This window comes from Pristiophorus japonicus, chromosome 5 (genome assembly GCF_044704955.1).
Source record: "Pristiophorus japonicus isolate sPriJap1 chromosome 5, sPriJap1.hap1, whole genome shotgun sequence".
In the NCBI taxonomy this organism is placed as follows: domain Eukaryota; kingdom Metazoa; phylum Chordata; class Chondrichthyes; family Pristiophoridae; genus Pristiophorus; species Pristiophorus japonicus.
In genome coordinates, this window is record NC_091981.1 from 35,843,438 (window position 1) to 35,860,550 (window position 17,113).

The 17,113-nt window shown below is 44.0% G+C and overlaps 1 protein-coding gene across 1 annotated transcript in view; it reads left to right on the forward strand.

The window, feature by feature from the left end:
- The first annotated feature begins 1,802 nt into the window (after positions 1–1,802).
- LOC139264288 (NFX1-type zinc finger-containing protein 1-like) overlaps positions 1,803–17,113 on the forward strand; it is a 52,207-nt gene continuing 36,896 nt past the window's right edge. The window contains exons 1-2 of the mRNA XM_070880515.1: positions 1,803–1,897; positions 13,354–13,436. Coding sequence (XP_070736616.1) covers positions 13,364–13,436 — 73 coding nt within the window. The 5' untranslated portion in view covers positions 1,803–1,897; positions 13,354–13,363. The remainder of the gene's footprint in view (positions 1,898–13,353; positions 13,437–17,113) is intronic.

The following is a 17,113-nucleotide window of genomic DNA, read 5'->3' on the forward strand; positions in this document are numbered from 1 at the left end:
GCACAATTTCAAAATGTGCAGATGACACAAAACTTGGAAGTATAGTGAACAGTGAGGAGGACAGTGATAGACTTTAGGAAGACGTAGACAGGCTGGTGAAATGTGAGGACATGTGACAGATACATTTTAATGCATAAAAGTGTGAAGTGATACATTTGTGAGAAAAAAATGGTAGAAAAATGGTACAATCCTAAAAGGGGTGCACGAACAGAGAGACCTGGGGCTTTGTGTGCACAAATCGTTGAAGGGGGCAGGGCAGATTGCGAAAGCAGTTAGAAAGGCTTACTGGATCCTGGGCTTCATAAATATAGATATAGAGTACAAAAGTATGGAAATTATGATGAACCTCTAAAAAACACTGGATCGGCCCCAATTGGAGTAGTGTGTCCAATTCTGGGCATCATATTTTAGGAGAGCTATAAAGGCCTGGAATGAGGGACTTCAGTTACATTGATAGATTGGAGAAGCTGGCGTTGTTCTACTTGGCGCAGAGAAGATTGAGAGGAGATTTGATAGATGTGTTCAAAATCATGAGGGTGTAGGTAGTTTTAAATGCTCTCATTTACTTAGACTCGACTGGCATAAATGATGACGATAAGGATACCTGCTTTAGTAAACACACACAGCATGCATTATACAAACTTGGACTGTGATGAATTGGTTTGAACACAGGCTTTACATCCCATACAACCAAGGACGACGGAACCTGCTGATGTGGGATGCTGGGCCTGCTCGGCTGGTCACGTTCTCTCCTGACTTCCTCGAAGTTGTCTTCTCCGTAGTCGTAAGGGGTCTGAGTTATCGTTTTTATACATTTCTTCAATGCGCAATCATCACATTCCCTGATCTAATCTCATTGATGGTTTTCTGGAGCTTCACCTGTTTGAGTTGATGATTGAGTTATCATGTTCCAATCTCATGACCTGGTTTGATCTCCTCTGGCCTTTGTGATCGTGTCCTTCAGACGGAAAGCATTGACTAGCAAACACAATTGCAATCGTTGATTCAGTAAAGCCATTAACAGGGCCGGCCTTGTTGGTTGTGTCTTCAGTGGAGCCATTAACCCTTTATAGGGTTGTTCTCCTTGGAGCGGAGAAGGTTGAGAGGAGATTTGATAGAGGTGTTCAAAATCATGAAAGGTCTGGACAGGATAGGGAGAAACTGTTCCCATTGGCAGAAGGGTTGAGAACCAGAGGACAAGGATTTAAGGTGATTGGCAAAAGAACCAAAGGCGATGTAAGAAAAAGGTTGGGATCCGGAATACACTGCCGGAAGGGGTGATGGAGGCAGACTCAATTTTATCTTTCAAAAGGGAGTAGGATAAGTATCTGAAGGAAACATTGCAGGGCTAGGGGAAAGGGCAGGGGAGTGGGACTAGCTGAGATTCGGCACGGGTTCGACGGGCCGAATGGCTGCCTTTTGTTGTGCTGTAACTATGATTCTATTCTATGATTATTCTGTTTAGAAACAAAAAATCTAATTTATACCTGTTTATAATGTTTAGTTATTAGAAGATGTACAAATTCTCGTTTTAGCAATTGTATTTGGGTCTTGAATCTGTTAGTTTCAGTCAAACTTCGCCCTTGTTCTGTATTTCTGTACACTCACGCACACCATACTGATTCTTGGAAATCCTGCAATCTAACTTGCTAGGTTTCGATTTCTTTACAGCGCACAAGCGAATTGCAGAAGCTGTTCTCGGTACGCCACTGTATTGGTCCCCCGCTGTACAAGGGGCGTGAGCACATTATGTGGCAATATTGAGGAATCGAAACCGATCAGCGATCAGAGGACCATGAGCCTTTTGTCGGGGGTTTGGATCTCAGTGAAAGGTCCTTAAGTCTGTCGTTTGGTGTTGACGCTGCAGGGTAAGGAAGGGAACTGCTTGTGTGGTCAGGTGAGGATCAGCCACTATTTGCAAGGAGTAGCTGCGTGTGTTGTATTTTCTCATGGCAATGTTCATCTACTCTTATTTAAATCTGTTTTTTTTCTTAATTATACATGTTGTCCAGTTTTCTTTACATTATGTGGCAGAAATTGTCTGTAGTAGTCAAAAAGAGAGGATTGCTTGTGCAAGTCTTGAATTAGATTGTTCTCCCAAAGCAGCACGAAGACGGGAAGTAACCGAAAATATTATCATTTCCATTTAGATTCCAGCGAAAACTGGCCTCAGGGCTTACGATTGATGTAATTGAGTCTCAATAATCTGAAGTACATATAGGTGTAATATAATGGGAGTATAACAATAAGGTTGAGCATGACATCTTACCCAGTTGAGTGTTAAATCTTGGGTGGGCGCCTCATGTAAGAAGACTCCTCACAATGAATTATATATCTGTTTTACTGTTGTCCCGGTGTCATTTATACCTCTAATTTTATGCCAAGTGGGAGAATAGTTTGTTCTTAAGTTCCCAGCAGTTCAGCTATAAACATGAATAGAGCATGGATTAGGTCATTCCAGTGACTAGTCATGCTGACTAATGTGTCAGCTGTGGCTCAGTTGGTAGCACCCTTGCCTCTGAGTCAGGATAGTTGATGGCTCAAGTCCCACTCCAGGTGATACCCCAGTGCAGTACTGAGTGCTGAACTGTTGGAGGTCCTGCCTTTCAGATGAGATGTTAAATCAAGGTCTCTGCTCTCCCAGGTGGATGTAAAAGGTTCCATGGCACTATTTTGAAGAAAAGCAGGTGAATTATCCCTGTTTTTTACTATGTTAAAGACGCTATATAAATAAAAGTTGTTGTTGTTATTGGTGTCCTGGCCAATATCACTAAAACAGATTATCTGGTCACTTTGCTGTTTGTGGGAGCTTGCTGTATGCAAATTAGCTGCCATGTTTCCTACATTTCAACAACGACTATTTCTTTTAAAGTATCTCATTGTCTGCAAAACACTTTGGGACATCTGGTGGTCATGAAAGGCTTTGTATAAATGCAAGTCCGTCTTTGCATAGCAACATAAACTGTTTTGTTTTTATTAATTATTTTGCTTCCCTTGCATTTCTAGTTTTTTGGAATGTGTAAAACCTTTAATGTTTAGTGGTGAAAATATGACTAACAACGTGTCATTAATCACTGGCATGATATAAATAGTAATGAGTAACTCCTCAGTACCTTAATATGTAAATATACCAAATGGTTAGTACAGAGTAATACAAATGAGAAAGCTCTAGGTTTGATCTCCATTGTAGAACATAGCAACAGGAGTAGGCCATTCAGCCCCTCGCATTTACCTGCCTTTGCTCTTATCCCATATCATAGTCTTGAAAATGTCAATTGACCCAGCACCCACAGCCTTTTGGATGAGAGAGTCCCAGATTTCCACTACCCTTTGTGTGAAAAAGTGATGCCTGATTTTGCTCCTGAATGACCTGGCTCTAATTTTAAGATTACGTTCCCTTTGTTCTGGATTCTCCCATCAGAGGAAATCATTTCTCTGTATCTACCCTTAATAATTTTAAACACCTCGTTTACATCATTCCTCAACCGTTTATGCTCAAGGGAATATGAGCCAAGATTATGCAACCTCATAATTTAACCCTTTAAGCTCTGGTATTCTGTTGAAGGCCTTCCTGAGGTGCGTTGCCCAAAACTGAACACAGCATTCCAGATGGGGTCTGACCAAGGCTCTGTATAACTGAAACATAACTTCCTCCCTTTTATATTTCAACCTGCTTGAAATAAAGGCCAACATTTTATTCCCTTTTTTGATTACTTTCTGTAACTGTGCACTAGCTTTTAGTGATTTGTGTACATGGACACCTAAATCCCTTTACTTCCCCCACAGCATCGAATCTCTCCTCAATAAGAACATTTTCCAATTTGTCTTTCTCAGATAAAAAGTGGATAACCTCACACTTCTCATATTGAACTCCATCTGCCACAGTTTTGCCCGCTCACTTAATCTGTCTATGAACCTGTATAACGTCTTGCTCCCATCTATACAATTTACTATGCCTCTGAACAGGCTTCAGCTTCTGATTTGTAAAGTGAACAGCTGTGAAATGGTAGCTGTTATACCACTTCTGCAGATGTCAGCTAGCCAAAGTAATGGAGAGTCACTGAGAACCCGACTCCACTTACCTGGCGTGTTCCCTGAGGGACGGCAAACCCGTCAAAAGGTTGGTAAAATTCTAAGTGCTTGCTTTTAATCCTCTTAAGTGGCATTCAACTACCTCCTAACTATCTTAATTAACTGGCCCGCCGTTGCTGTCGGGTCTGCGATCCGCACGCAGTCCTGACAGGTCAGAAACTGACATGGAGGTGGGTTTAGAGCAGGAGCCCGACCCACTGTCAATCTCGGCCATTTTGACAGCGGGAAGATTCCGGCCCATATGTCTGAATTTTTGCAATAGGCCTCCTGTTAAACATCTTATGGAATATCTTCGAAAAATCCATATACACTACATATACTGCATTTCCTTTGTATGTCCAATTGGTCACTTCAAAAAACTCGCCATTAAATTTGTCAAACACCACTTGCCTTTAACAAATCTTGGGTTAACCCAAGCATTGCTAATTGCTCATTCATTATTTCCTTGTTCATTCTCGGGGTGTGGGCATCGCTGGCAAGGACACCATTTATTGTCCTTCCCTAGTTGTCTCGCAGCAGGTACTGGTGAGCCTTCTTCTGCAGTTTGATACAACTGAGTGGCTTGCTAGGCCACTTCAGAGAGCAATTAAGTGTCAACCACTTGGTGTGGGACTGGTGTCACATATAGGCCAGACCAGGTAAGGACAGTAGGGGTCTGAAATTCACTGTCCCCGAAAGGATGGCTACCGCGGAGTTTGGGCAGTTGATCAAAAAAAATCTATCGGCCGCCGCAGTTGAGGACTTTTCCCTCCCCGAGCCATTTTCAGCTCGGGGCGGGTTTTCAGCGGTGCTCACTTCTGCTGGAAACGGCGCGGTGAAGACAGTAAAGGAAGATTTTTGTGCGGTAAGGGAAGCAGTGGGCGGACCACTGGAAAACAGCCACCACCTGGATTTTCAGCTATAAAAAGGCAGGAGTTCTTCAGGTAGTGCCCCCGCCAGGTATTCGAGTTGGTGCTCGAACGCTAGACCACTGGAGTGCTGCTGGGATCGGGGCCCTTTGGCAGGAAAATAGTTTTAAGTTTTGATTTTAATTTAAAGTGTAATAAGTTGCAGTGATTGTTTTTGCTTCATTAAAGCTGCTGACTGTTTAGTGGAGGCCGGTAGGCCTCATTGTGGGCTGCAGAGACCTGCTTGGAGTGTTGGGAGGGCGACACTTGGTCAGAAGCAGGGCAGCACACAGGAGAAGGTGTCGCCGTCAGCACTGTGCAAGGGAGGCAGCAGCCATGGCTGTACAACCGAGAGAAGGGCGTGCAGATGTGCGCAGACCTGCAGCTAGAGAGGGTGGCCAGGAGGGAGATGGCATCAGGATGGGGGTGATGGATGCTGCCCACCCCCCCCCCCCCCCCACCCTCCCAAATACTGGGAGAGGAGCCTTTCTAGCAAGAGCCTCCAGAGGAGCCCGAGAATGAGGAGGACCAGGGAAGTGGCCAATGCTGACGTGGGGAAAGGAAGCCATACCCTCAAAGGGTCTACAGACCTCAGTTCTCCTTCCTCCAGCTCACTGATGAGCAATGGCTGCGAAGGCTATGATTTTGGATGGAAGTACTGAGGGAGCTCTGCACTGTTCTGCAGCCTCAAACATGCCTCAGGACCGCCCTCACCGTGGAGACCAAGGTCACCATCGCCGTAAATTTTTACGCGCCAGTATGCCACTGCAGACATTGGCAACATCTCCCAATTCTCGGCACATCGGTGCATCCGTCAGGTCACAGATGCACTGTACAGGAGAAGGGTCCAGTACAGCTCCTTCCCGGTGACAAGGGACAAACAGGTGGAGTGGCAGGCTGTTCCTGAATGGCAGGCTTCCTGAGGGTGCAGGGTACCATTGACTGCACACACGTTGGGCTGAGGGCGCCACATCATCACCCCGAGATCTTTGTCAACCACAAAGGCTTCCACTCTCTGAACATGCAGCTCGTGTGTGACCACCAGCATCGGATCCTGGCAGTTGATATGAGATACGCAGGCCGCAGCCATGATTCATTCATTCTGCGCCAGACCAGTGTGCCCACCGTCTTCACCGGCCCGAATCAGGATTGCGGTTGGCTGCTTGGGGACAAGGGATACCCCCTGTCCACGTGGCTGCTCGCTCCTCTGCGGAACCCCAGGACAGCACCAGAGCATGCCTACAATGACGCTCATTGTGCCACCAGGTGCATCATCGAGCAGTGCATTGGCATCCTCAAGCAGAGATTCCGGTGCCTGGACCAATCTGGTGGCAACTTGCAGTACTCTCCTCAACGGGTCTCCATCATCGTCGTGGTCTGCTGCATGCTGCACAACCTGGCCATCATGAGGGGACAGCCGCTGGAGGTCGAGCCAGCAGTACCACCTGAGGAGAAGGAGGAGGAGGAGGGAGGAGGATCCCCATCGCCCCAGAGCTAGGAGGCGTCATCCCCATCGCAACCCTGGAAAGGAGGTGCAGCTGTGTCTCATAGCTGCTCGCTTCAGTTAATCCTATCCACACATGACCCTTCAGCTACCACTTTCAATGGCCATCACTATGAGTGCCTTAACACAGAATTGCCCACTCCCAGATGAAACACCTGGCCAGATATATGTGCCAAAAATAAAGATTTATCCAATTATCCAAATCACTGCAAAAACAGACTGTAAAGAACAATAATATAATACTGTTATCATTTTTTTACCCCTGTACACCTCACTATAACACTTGTTACGCATGAATACCCTTACACCACGCCTAACTGTCATCCCTGTAGCTGCATCATGGGTCCAGGAAGGCTGCTGTGATTGCTGTCTGGGACGTACAGCTGTCCTTCTAGGCTGTCTTGGAACACCTCTGAGCCGGGTGCAGACTTGCCAGCACCCTTCTGGGAGGGTGCGTCCTCACATATATGGAGGTGCCTGACACCTCCACTGCAATCTCCCTTCGTGCATTATGTACTGCCTGTCTGCCAGGTCTCCCCACGTCAGGAAGTAGTATTCTTCTTCTTCACTGTCCATCAGTGTCTCCAGCTCCATATCAGTGAACCTGTTGGCCCTCCTTGAATCTCTTACACCAGCCATCCTTCCAACCTCCTTCCCCCCTCAGGGCCTTGCTGCAAACTCTGCCCTTTAAAAAGGCCAGGTAGCAGCTGGCTCATTAGAAACCCTTACCTGCATGCTGAATTTCTCAGTGGTGATAACGCTCAAATTAAGACAGCCACATCGCTGAAAAATCCACTTTGGAAGGGTTCATTAGCGCTGGAACCCATTTGTTCACTTTTGGAGCTGAATAAGGGGTGGCCCAGCCACACACAAATTTCGGCAGTAATGGCCACAAAAAGGTGAGGGGAGCACCCACTGGCTTTTTATTTCTAGATTTATTAAAACTGAATTCAAATTATTAAGCTGTTCTTTTGTTCTCTGGATTACTAGTCCATTAACATCATTTTATTTTGAACTATGTATTCTAAAAGTTAGACCACAACTGGTCTATGGTTACTTGATTTAAACTACTCTCCTTTCTTGAACAGAACTGTTACATTGGCTGGCCTCCAGTCTTCCAGCACAATTTGAATATCTAAGGAGGATTGAAAAATTGTTTCCAGAGCCTTTGCTACTTGAAAGCTTACTGAGAAAGATTTTTAAATTATGACAGTGGAAAACTGCGAGTGAAGGCATTTTGAATGAATAATTCAGCTCAGGTTGAAATCCATTTTGGTCCAAGGCCCCAGTCAATTAGATTCTAACTCTGGATAGTTCACTATTGGCTATGTACTGTTTAGTACTTAACTCCACTTTCCTGCCTGTTCCCCATAAGCCTTGACTCCTCTAAAGTTCAAGAATTTGTCTATCTCAGCCTTGAATATAGTCAATGACTCTGCTTCCACAGCACTCTGGGGTAGAGAATTCCAAAGTTTCACAATCCTTTGAGAGAAGAAATTCCTCCTCATCACCTTCTTAAATTCCCTCTTATCCCCCTATGCCCCTATCAGCAAATTTGGCTACATTACACTCAGTCCCTTCATCCAAGTCATTAATATAGATTGTGAATGGTTGAGGTCCTAACATTGATCCCTGTGGCATCCCACTTGTTACCGTTTGCCAACCTGAAAAGGACCCATTTATCCTGACTCTGTTTTCTGTTAGTTAGCCAATCCTTTATCCATGCTAATATATTACCCTCAACACCATGAGCTCTTAACTTATGAAGTAACCTTTTATGTGGTAACTTATCGAATGTCTTTTGGAAATTCAAATACACTACATCTACTGGTTTCCCTTCATCTACTCTGCTCATTACATCCTCAAAGGCACAAAGACTATGCCCCCTAGATTCCCCCACGAGGGGAAACATCCTCTTAGCATCTACCCTGTCAAGCCCCCTCAGTATCTTATATGTTTCAATGAGATCACCTCTCATTCTTCTAAACTCCAATGAGTAGAGGCCCAACCTGCTCAACCTTTCCTCATAAGACAACCCTTTCATCCCAGGAATCAACCTAGAGAACCTTCTCTGAACTGTCTCCAATGCAAGTATATCCTTCCTTAAATAAAAAGACCAAAACTGTATGCAGTACTCTAGGTGTGGTCTCATCAATGCCCTGTACAGTTGTAGCAAGACTTTTATACTCCATTCCCTTTGCAATAAAGGTCAACATTCGATTTGCCTTCCTAATTACTTGCTGTACCTACATGCTAACTTTTTGTGTTTTGTATACGAGGACACGCAGATCCCTCTCTACCACAGCATTCTTTAGTCTCTCTCCAGTTAAATAAAATTTTGCTTTTCTATTCTTCCTACCAAAGTGGATAATATTCATCAGCAAATTTGGCTACATTACACTCAGTCCTTTCATCCAAGTTATTAATATAGATTGTAAATAGTTGAGGTCCTAACACTGATCCCTGTGGCACCTCACTTGTTACAGTTTGCCAACCTGAAAAGGACCCATTTATCCCGACTCTGTTTTCTGTAAGTTAGCCAATTCTTTATCCATGCTAATATATTACCCTCAACACCATGAGCTCTTAACTCATGAAGTAACCTTTTATGTGGCATCTTATCGAATGCCTTTTGGAAATTCAAATACACTACATCTACTGGTTTCCCTTTATCTACTCTGCTCAATTACATCCTCAAAGACACAATTTCCCTTTCATACAATCATGCAGAGTCAACATGGTATTATTATGATTTTCTAAATGTCCTGCTACTACTTCCTTAATAATAGATTCCAGCATTTTCCCAATGACAGATGTTAGGCTAATTGCCTATAGTTTCCTGCTTTTTGTCTCCCTCCTTTCTTGAATAGGGCCGTTATATTTGCAGTTCTCCAATCCGCTGGAACCTTTCTAGAATCTAGGGAATTTTGGAAGATTACAACCAATGCATCCACTATCTCTGCAGCCACTTCTTTTAAGACCCTAGGATGGAGGCCAACAGGCTCAGGGGACTTGTCCACCTTTAGCCCCATTAGTTTACCTAGTACTTTTTCTCTAGTGATAATGATTCCCTCCCTTAATTTCCTCCCTCCCTTTTGCCCCTGATTTTCTACTATTATTGGGATGTTTTTAGTGTCTTCTGTCGTGAAGACTGATACAAAATATTTGTTCAAAGTCTCTGCCATTTACTTTAGCTACTCTATTCCTTTCTATATATTTGTAGATGCTCTTACAGTCTGTTTTTATATTTCTTGCTAGTTTACTTTCATAATTTATTTTTTCCCCCTTTATTATTTTTTTAGTCGGCCTTTGATAGTTTCTAAAATATTCCCAATCTTCTAGCCTACCGCTAATTTTTGCAACATTGTATGCATTTTCTTTCAATTTGATACCATTGTTAACTTCCTTTGTTAGCCACGGATGGTTCATCCTTCTAGTAGAGTCTTTCTTTCTCAATGGAATATATCTTAAGAATTATGAAATATCTCCTTAAATGTCTGTCACTGCTTATCTACCGTCTGACCTTTTAATCTATTTTCCCAATCCACTTTAGCCAACTCTGTCTTCATACCTTTGTAATTGCCTTTATTTAGGTTTAAGACACTAGTTTCAGACCCAGTTTCTCACCCTCAAACTGAATGTGAAATTCTATCATGTTATGATCACTTTTCCCAAGAGGATCTTTTACTATGAGATCATTAATTAATCCTGTCTCATTACACATTACCAGATCTAAAATAGCTTGCTCCCTGGTTGGTTTCACAACATATTGTTCTACAAAACTGTCCCAAATACACTCTATGAACTCGTCCTCAAGGCTACCTTTGCCAATTTGATTTGTCCAATCAATATGAAGATTAAAGTCGCAGTACCTGTCTTACAAGCCCCCATTATTTCTTAATTTATACTCTGCTCTACAGTGTAGCTACTGTCTTCTGTTGCCTAGGCCCCAAGTTCTGGAACTCCCTGCCTAAACTTCTTTGCCTCCCTACCTATCTTTCCTCCTTAAAGACACTCCTTAAAACATATTTCTTTGACCAAGCTTTTGGTCACCTGTGCTAATTTCTACTTATGCGGCTCGGTGTCAAATTTTTAATCTCATAATACTCCTGTGAAGCAGCTTGGGACCTTTCACTGTGTTGAAGGTGCTATATAGATGCAAGTTATTGTTGTTATCTATGGCAGCATCTTCCTTGGTGAAGACAGATGCAAAGTACTCATTTAGCACCTCAGCCATACCCTCTGCCTTCATGCGTAGGTTCCTTTTCGGTCCCTATTCAGATCCACCCCTCCTCTTACTAACCATTTCCTATTTATATGCCTGTAGAAGACTTTTGGATTCCCTTCTATGTTACCTGCGAACCTATTCTCATATTCTCGCTTTGACCATCTTAATTTCTTTTTCACTTCCCCTTTGAACTTTTTACGTTGGCTGCCATTCTATTCTTATAACCTATCTTTGCCCTCTTATTTTCTTTTTCACTTCTCCTCTTCGATGTTTCTATATTTAGCCTGATTCTCAGACGTATTCTCGACCTGACATCTGTCATACGTGCTATTTTTCTGTTTCATCTTACTCTATCTCTTTCGTCATCTAGGGAGCTCTGACTTTGGTCGCCCTACCTTTCCCCCTCATGTGAATGCACCTTGTCTGTATCTGAACCATCTCCTTTTTAAAGGCAGTCCATTGTTGCATTATAGTTTTGCCTGCCAATCTTTGATTCCAATTTACCTGGGTCAGATCCGTTCTCATCCCGCTGAAATTGGCCTTCCTCCAATTAAGTATTTAATCCATGATCTAATCGAATGGCGGAACAGATGTGAGGAGGCCAAATGGTCTACTCCTGTTCCTATCTAACTTTGGAACTTTTGTGAAGTCAATGGAAATGAAAATCAGGAGCGATGTTAAATGGACGGCCGATCCGATATCGTCTGGTTTACACCATCGACTAAAGTCAAATTGGCTCAGATTAAATGTTGCCATCAATGATTCCCTTTTCAGTTGTTGCTTCACTGTTTGATGCCCTATGCGGATCAAGCCCAACAATCTGAATGGCCAGAAATAAAGTTGCAAAACAGTAACGGGGAAGTTATATCACGGCTGCATTTTTGAGCAATTCTGTATTATAAAACAAATGCAAAATATTACAGATGCTGGCAATCTGAACTAAAAATAGAAAATGTTGGAAATACTCAGCAGGTCAGGAAGCATCTGTGGAGAGAGCAACAGAGTTAATCATAGAATCATAGAAGTTTACAGCAGGGAATGAAGCAATTTCGGCCCATCGTGTCCGTGCCGGCCAACAAAGAGCTATCCAGTCTAATCCCACTTTCCAACTCTAGGTCTGTAACTCTGCAGGTTACGGCACTTCAAGTGCACATCCAAGTATTTTTTAAATGTGGTGAGGGTTTCTGCCTCTACTACCCTTTCAGGCAGTGAGTTCCTGACCCCTCCCCAACCCTCTGCATGAAGATATTTCCTCTCAAATTCCCACTAAATCTTCTACCAATTACTTTAACTTTATGCTCCTTGGTTGTTGACCCCTCTGCTAAGGGAAATAGGCCCTTTCTATCCACTATATCTAGGCCCCTCATAATTTTATACACCTCAATGAGGTCTCCCCTCAGCCTGCTCTGTTCCAAGGAAAACAAATCCAGTCTATCCAATCTGTCCTCATAGCTAAGATTCTCCACTCCCGGCAACATCCTCGTAAATCTCCTCTGTACCCTCTCCAGTGCAATCACGTCCTTCCTGTAATGCGGTGACCAGAACTGCACGCAGTACTCCAGCTGTGGCGTAACCAGTGTTTTATACAGTTCAAGCAGTTAACCCCCCTGCTCTTGTATTCTATGCCTCAGCTAAGAAAGGCAAACATTCCGTATGCCTTCTTAACCACCTTATCTACCTGGCCTGCTACTTTCAGGGATCTGTGGACATGCACTCCAAGGTCCCTTTGTTCCTCTACACTTCTCAGTATCTTACCATTTAATGTGTATTTCCTTTCCTTGTTAGCCTTCCCCAAATGCATTACCTCACACTTCTCTGGATTAAATTCCATTTGCCACTGTTATGTCCACCTGACCAGTTGATTGATATCTTCCTGCAGTCCGCAGCTTTCTTCTTCATTATCAACCATACAGCCGATTTTAGTATCATCTGCAAACTTCTTAATCATACCCCCTATATTCAAGTCTAGATCATTGATGTATATCACAAAAAGCAAGGGACCTAGTATTGAACCCTGCGGAACCCCACTGGAAAAAGCCTTCCAGTCACAAAAACACCCATCAACCATTACCCTTTGCTTCCTGCCTCTGAGCCAATTTTGGATCCAAGTTGCCACTTTGCCCTGGATCCTATGGGCTTTTACTGTCGTGACCATTCTGCCATGTGGGACCTTATCAAAAGCTTTGTTAAAATCCATCTACACTACATCATACGCTTTGTCCTCATCAACCCTCCTGGTTACCTCCTCGAAAAATTCAATCAAGTTAGTCAGACACGACCTTCCCTTAACAAATCCGTGCTGACTGTCCTCGATTAATCCGTGTCTTTCTAAGTGAAGATTTATACTATCCTTCAGGATTTTTTCCAATAATTTTCCCACCACTGAGGTTAGGCTGACTGATTTGTAGTTACTCGGTCTATCCCTTTCTCCCTTCTTAAACAAAGGTGTAACATTAGCAGTCCTGCAGTCCTCAGGTCTATTTCAGGTCAATGGCCTTTCATCAGAATTGGAAGAAGTTAGAGATTTAATAGTTTATAAGCAAGTAAAGCGGTCCTGTGAAGCACCTTGGGACTTTTTGCTACGTTAAAAGCACTAGTTAAATATGAGTTGTTGTTGAATAAATTGTCTTTGTCTTTTACAGAGACAGCCAAATGGGATCTCATAAACAGAGTCTGCTGTCTATGATAGACAAGCAGTTAAACGAAATGGAGAAGTCATTTAAAGGTGAGATGTTCTGTGAGATTATTCCTCTTAAATTGAGGCCATATTAGAGTGTGCTGAATATTTGCATTGTCACGTGAATTTGGACCACAAAATATTTTAAGAAAAACCTAAAATGCAACATATACAGTTTTCAAGTGCATTTTAGAATCCATTTTTAAATGTAAATTGGCAAAGCTCTCATGGCACGGTGATTAGGAAGTCACGTTTTTGCAAGGAGGCAGTGCACAAGACTGCTGAAGGTACTTAGTAAGGTCTGCTCAGAGACCAAGGGAGCAAAATTGCCCTTTTTATAGCCCCATTGGCCTCCCGGGGGGGGGCGCTAATGGGGCACCATGGGGTTATCGCCCAATGGGGGAAGGGGTCCATAGCACCTACAGGGAAATTGCCCCAGCGGTTTGGGGATCGTTGTGTCGTTCGCGCCGTGATTTGTGTCCTGGGCTGGTGCACGCATGTGCCAACCCCTCACCGTCCTGCGCCAACACCTTTGTGCCCCATGGGGGAAATTGCCCTGTAGGTTGCGAGGATGGCGCCAGCGGGTCGCAAAGCTGGTGGACATCCGAAACTGGAGCACCCCTGAAAGGGGAGGCAGTTTGCGCCATGGGCCGTCATTATTTGCTGTCAGCCGACTCTTCTGTCGGCCTGATAGTGACGGCCCTCACCTCGACCGGGCTGCCATCCTGCAGCCTGGCACTCCATTATGGGTCGAGGGCGTCTCTGGTGGCCCAGTGGTGCTGCCAAAGGGACTGTAGAGCATGCAGCTGCCCTCCCCTTTAATTGAAAGGGACGGGCGTTCTGCTGCGTCCGGCGAGGCGTTGGGCTCTGGAGCGTGGTGTTGGACTCAGTGCCGCCCTACTACACGGGGAGCACCCCTCCATGTACACAGAGTGCCTCCAATAGCACTTCGCCTCCATTGAGGGATGGAAGGGCCGAATAACACGGCAGGTGCAGAACTTCCGGGCCGGGCGATAAATGTCCCGGTCCTGGAAGGTTTCCGCCCCCAAAATATCTTTCGAGCCCATCAGGATTTGTTGTGTGACATTTTTAATGTATTGCGGGTCTCCTGTGCCATTGGTTCAAGGGTAAGTTGATTGATGCTCTGGGTTATGACAGGCCAGTTATACCATATCATGCCTAATATATTATTCTGCTGCTATGGTGAAGTTGTATCCCTTGTAAGGCTGCAAAGTCTAATTGCAATTGAGTAAATACTGGATGTCAGAGTTTAATTGCTCTTCAGTCAGAAGGTAAGAACGCTGCCTTTCCTTGCTTTTTAGCTGTGAAAAAAGACTGTTTTTGTAGAGTCAGCAAACAATATGGCTTCGCACTATTAGCCAATATGGTTGGATCAGTTACATTTGGTATTCTAGTTCTCTTTGTATCTGTGTTAAGCTCCTGACTTTATTTTGGTTACTGAATTCGATCCCATATTCTCCTCGCTCATCCAGCTTGGACTCTGGTCAGTCTATTGAATGCAGCTCAGAGTACAATATTCTCTATTGTTACATACTGCTTATCCAAATCTTGCATAATCTGTAACCTATTAATATGTACAGATTTCATCTTTGCCATGTTAGGATCATCTTTTGTTTTCTTCAACTGATCAAAAACTGTAAAGTATCAAAAAGAGCAGTTTTAAGGATGCGATTTTAACTCTGCTTGCTCAGCAGAAACCTGGCGGGCGGGCGGGCAGTTATAATCTGTCTGAAAGCCGCCATGATCGCAACATCTGCAATTTTACCTGCTCTCCTGAGCAGGCAGCAAGGACACGCACCCGGAGCCAACAGGGTCCTTCTTTACATATGCATGTCGCGGCCTGATGACATCATTGAGACCTGACTGTAATTTTAACTTGGGGCTGGGCGGGGAATCAACCTGGAGTTAAAACAGGGGCCTTTATGTCTCTAAATTTAGAGAGATTAGTCAGTGTGTTAGATTATGCCAGTTGAAAAATGAAGGCCCAGTGTCTCTAATAATCTTATTGTCACACTTTATTCCCCCTCGGGTTTTGTGCACAAAAAGATTTAATTTCAAGCATGATCTATTTGCTTTTTGTTTTAAAAAAAAAAACAATTTTGTACAACATCGAGTGTTTTTCTCCTGGACAGTACAGAGTTCTGGACTGGATTTTCGGTTCTGGTCATTTCGCGACGGGGCGGTAAAGTTTGCGCCAGGAAATTGTTTGCTCCCTCAGCCACAAAATTCATCAGCTGGCCCTGAGTGTGGAGCGGAGCGCTAAAGGAGACGTTGCACACCTTTTTTAGGGCGCTAGGCTAGCTGACCAACTGAAAATCCCGAGCTCAAGCGCCAGCCTCCGAGCGCCCCAAGAGAGGCATGCTTGAAGAAAAAAAAAAATCGCCATAAAACACACAAAAAACATTCCCAATACCTTGGCCACCCCACCTTAGGATAAATCGCAAAAATAAAAATAAAACAATCACACTTCCCTCATTCATTACTTACTTCACTCACCTGCTTTTCCAAACGGTCCCACTACAGAGTGCTACGGGGTGCTGGAGGTCAGCGGCAATTCGACATCGAAGCTCAGTCGAAACCGGTGCCGTTCCACACCGGTTCGACACTCCCGGGCAGTGCTGCTCAGCGCCCCCACACACCTGCCCGCTATTTCCCCGGCGGGTTGCTGCACGCTGGCCACCCGCCTGCCCAGAAACCATTGCCGCCGCCATCGCAACCCCTCCGGGACGCTAACAGGGGCAGCAGAAGATGGAAAATCTGTTCTCATGCTGGATCTCGGCTCCAAAACGGCCAGTTTTGATGTAATCCAGTTCAAAATCTCACAGTTGCTTGGAAAACAAAATATAAATCAGCTATTGTAAATGGATATTGTTACCTTGGTTCCCAAGTGTTAATTGTAGTAAACGTGCAAAAGTTAATTTCAAGAACGTACCTAATTCGTATTGATAAAAATTGGTGTAGAGAGAGCTCATGTTGGCCGCACACAAGAATCCGACGCACTAAACATAATTTATTTGTTTAAATGATAGCCAATCCATAAGAGACCCAGTGTAGCCCAGCTATTTAACCGGGAAGTGTCAAACCGTAGACTATCTGATTCCCTATTAGTTGGAATACAAGATCAAAGGGAGCCATTGACTTTAATTAATCCTCAATACTTATTTAATGACATGATTATTTTTTAGTTAACGTATCTGGACCATAATGTCATAAATGGGTGTCTTCCTCATCTAGTTTTTAACCTGCCTCAAGGTCTCTATGTGTTCAAGAGTTAATCACATGCTTTGAGTGCAGATATCTGTCTGCATATCTTCTTCACACAAGACTCTGGTGTCCTTCTTGTGTCATCTGTGACTCATAATAGCACTCTCGCTTCTGAGTCAGAAGGCTGCAGGTTCAACTCCCACTCCAGGGACTTGAGCACATAATCTAGGTTGACACTCTAGAGCAGTACTGAGGGATTTGCCATCTTTCAGATGAGACGTTAAACCGAGGCCCCTCCTGCCCTCTCAGGCGAACAGAAAAAATCCCATGGCACTATTTCGATGAAGAGAAGTGGCGTCCTCCCCGGTGTCCTGGCCAATATCTATCTTAACCAACATCATTAAAACAGATTTTCTGGTCATTATCATTGCTGTTGTGGGACCTTGCTGTGCATAAATTGGCTGCTGCGTTTCCTACATTACAACAGTGACTACACTTAA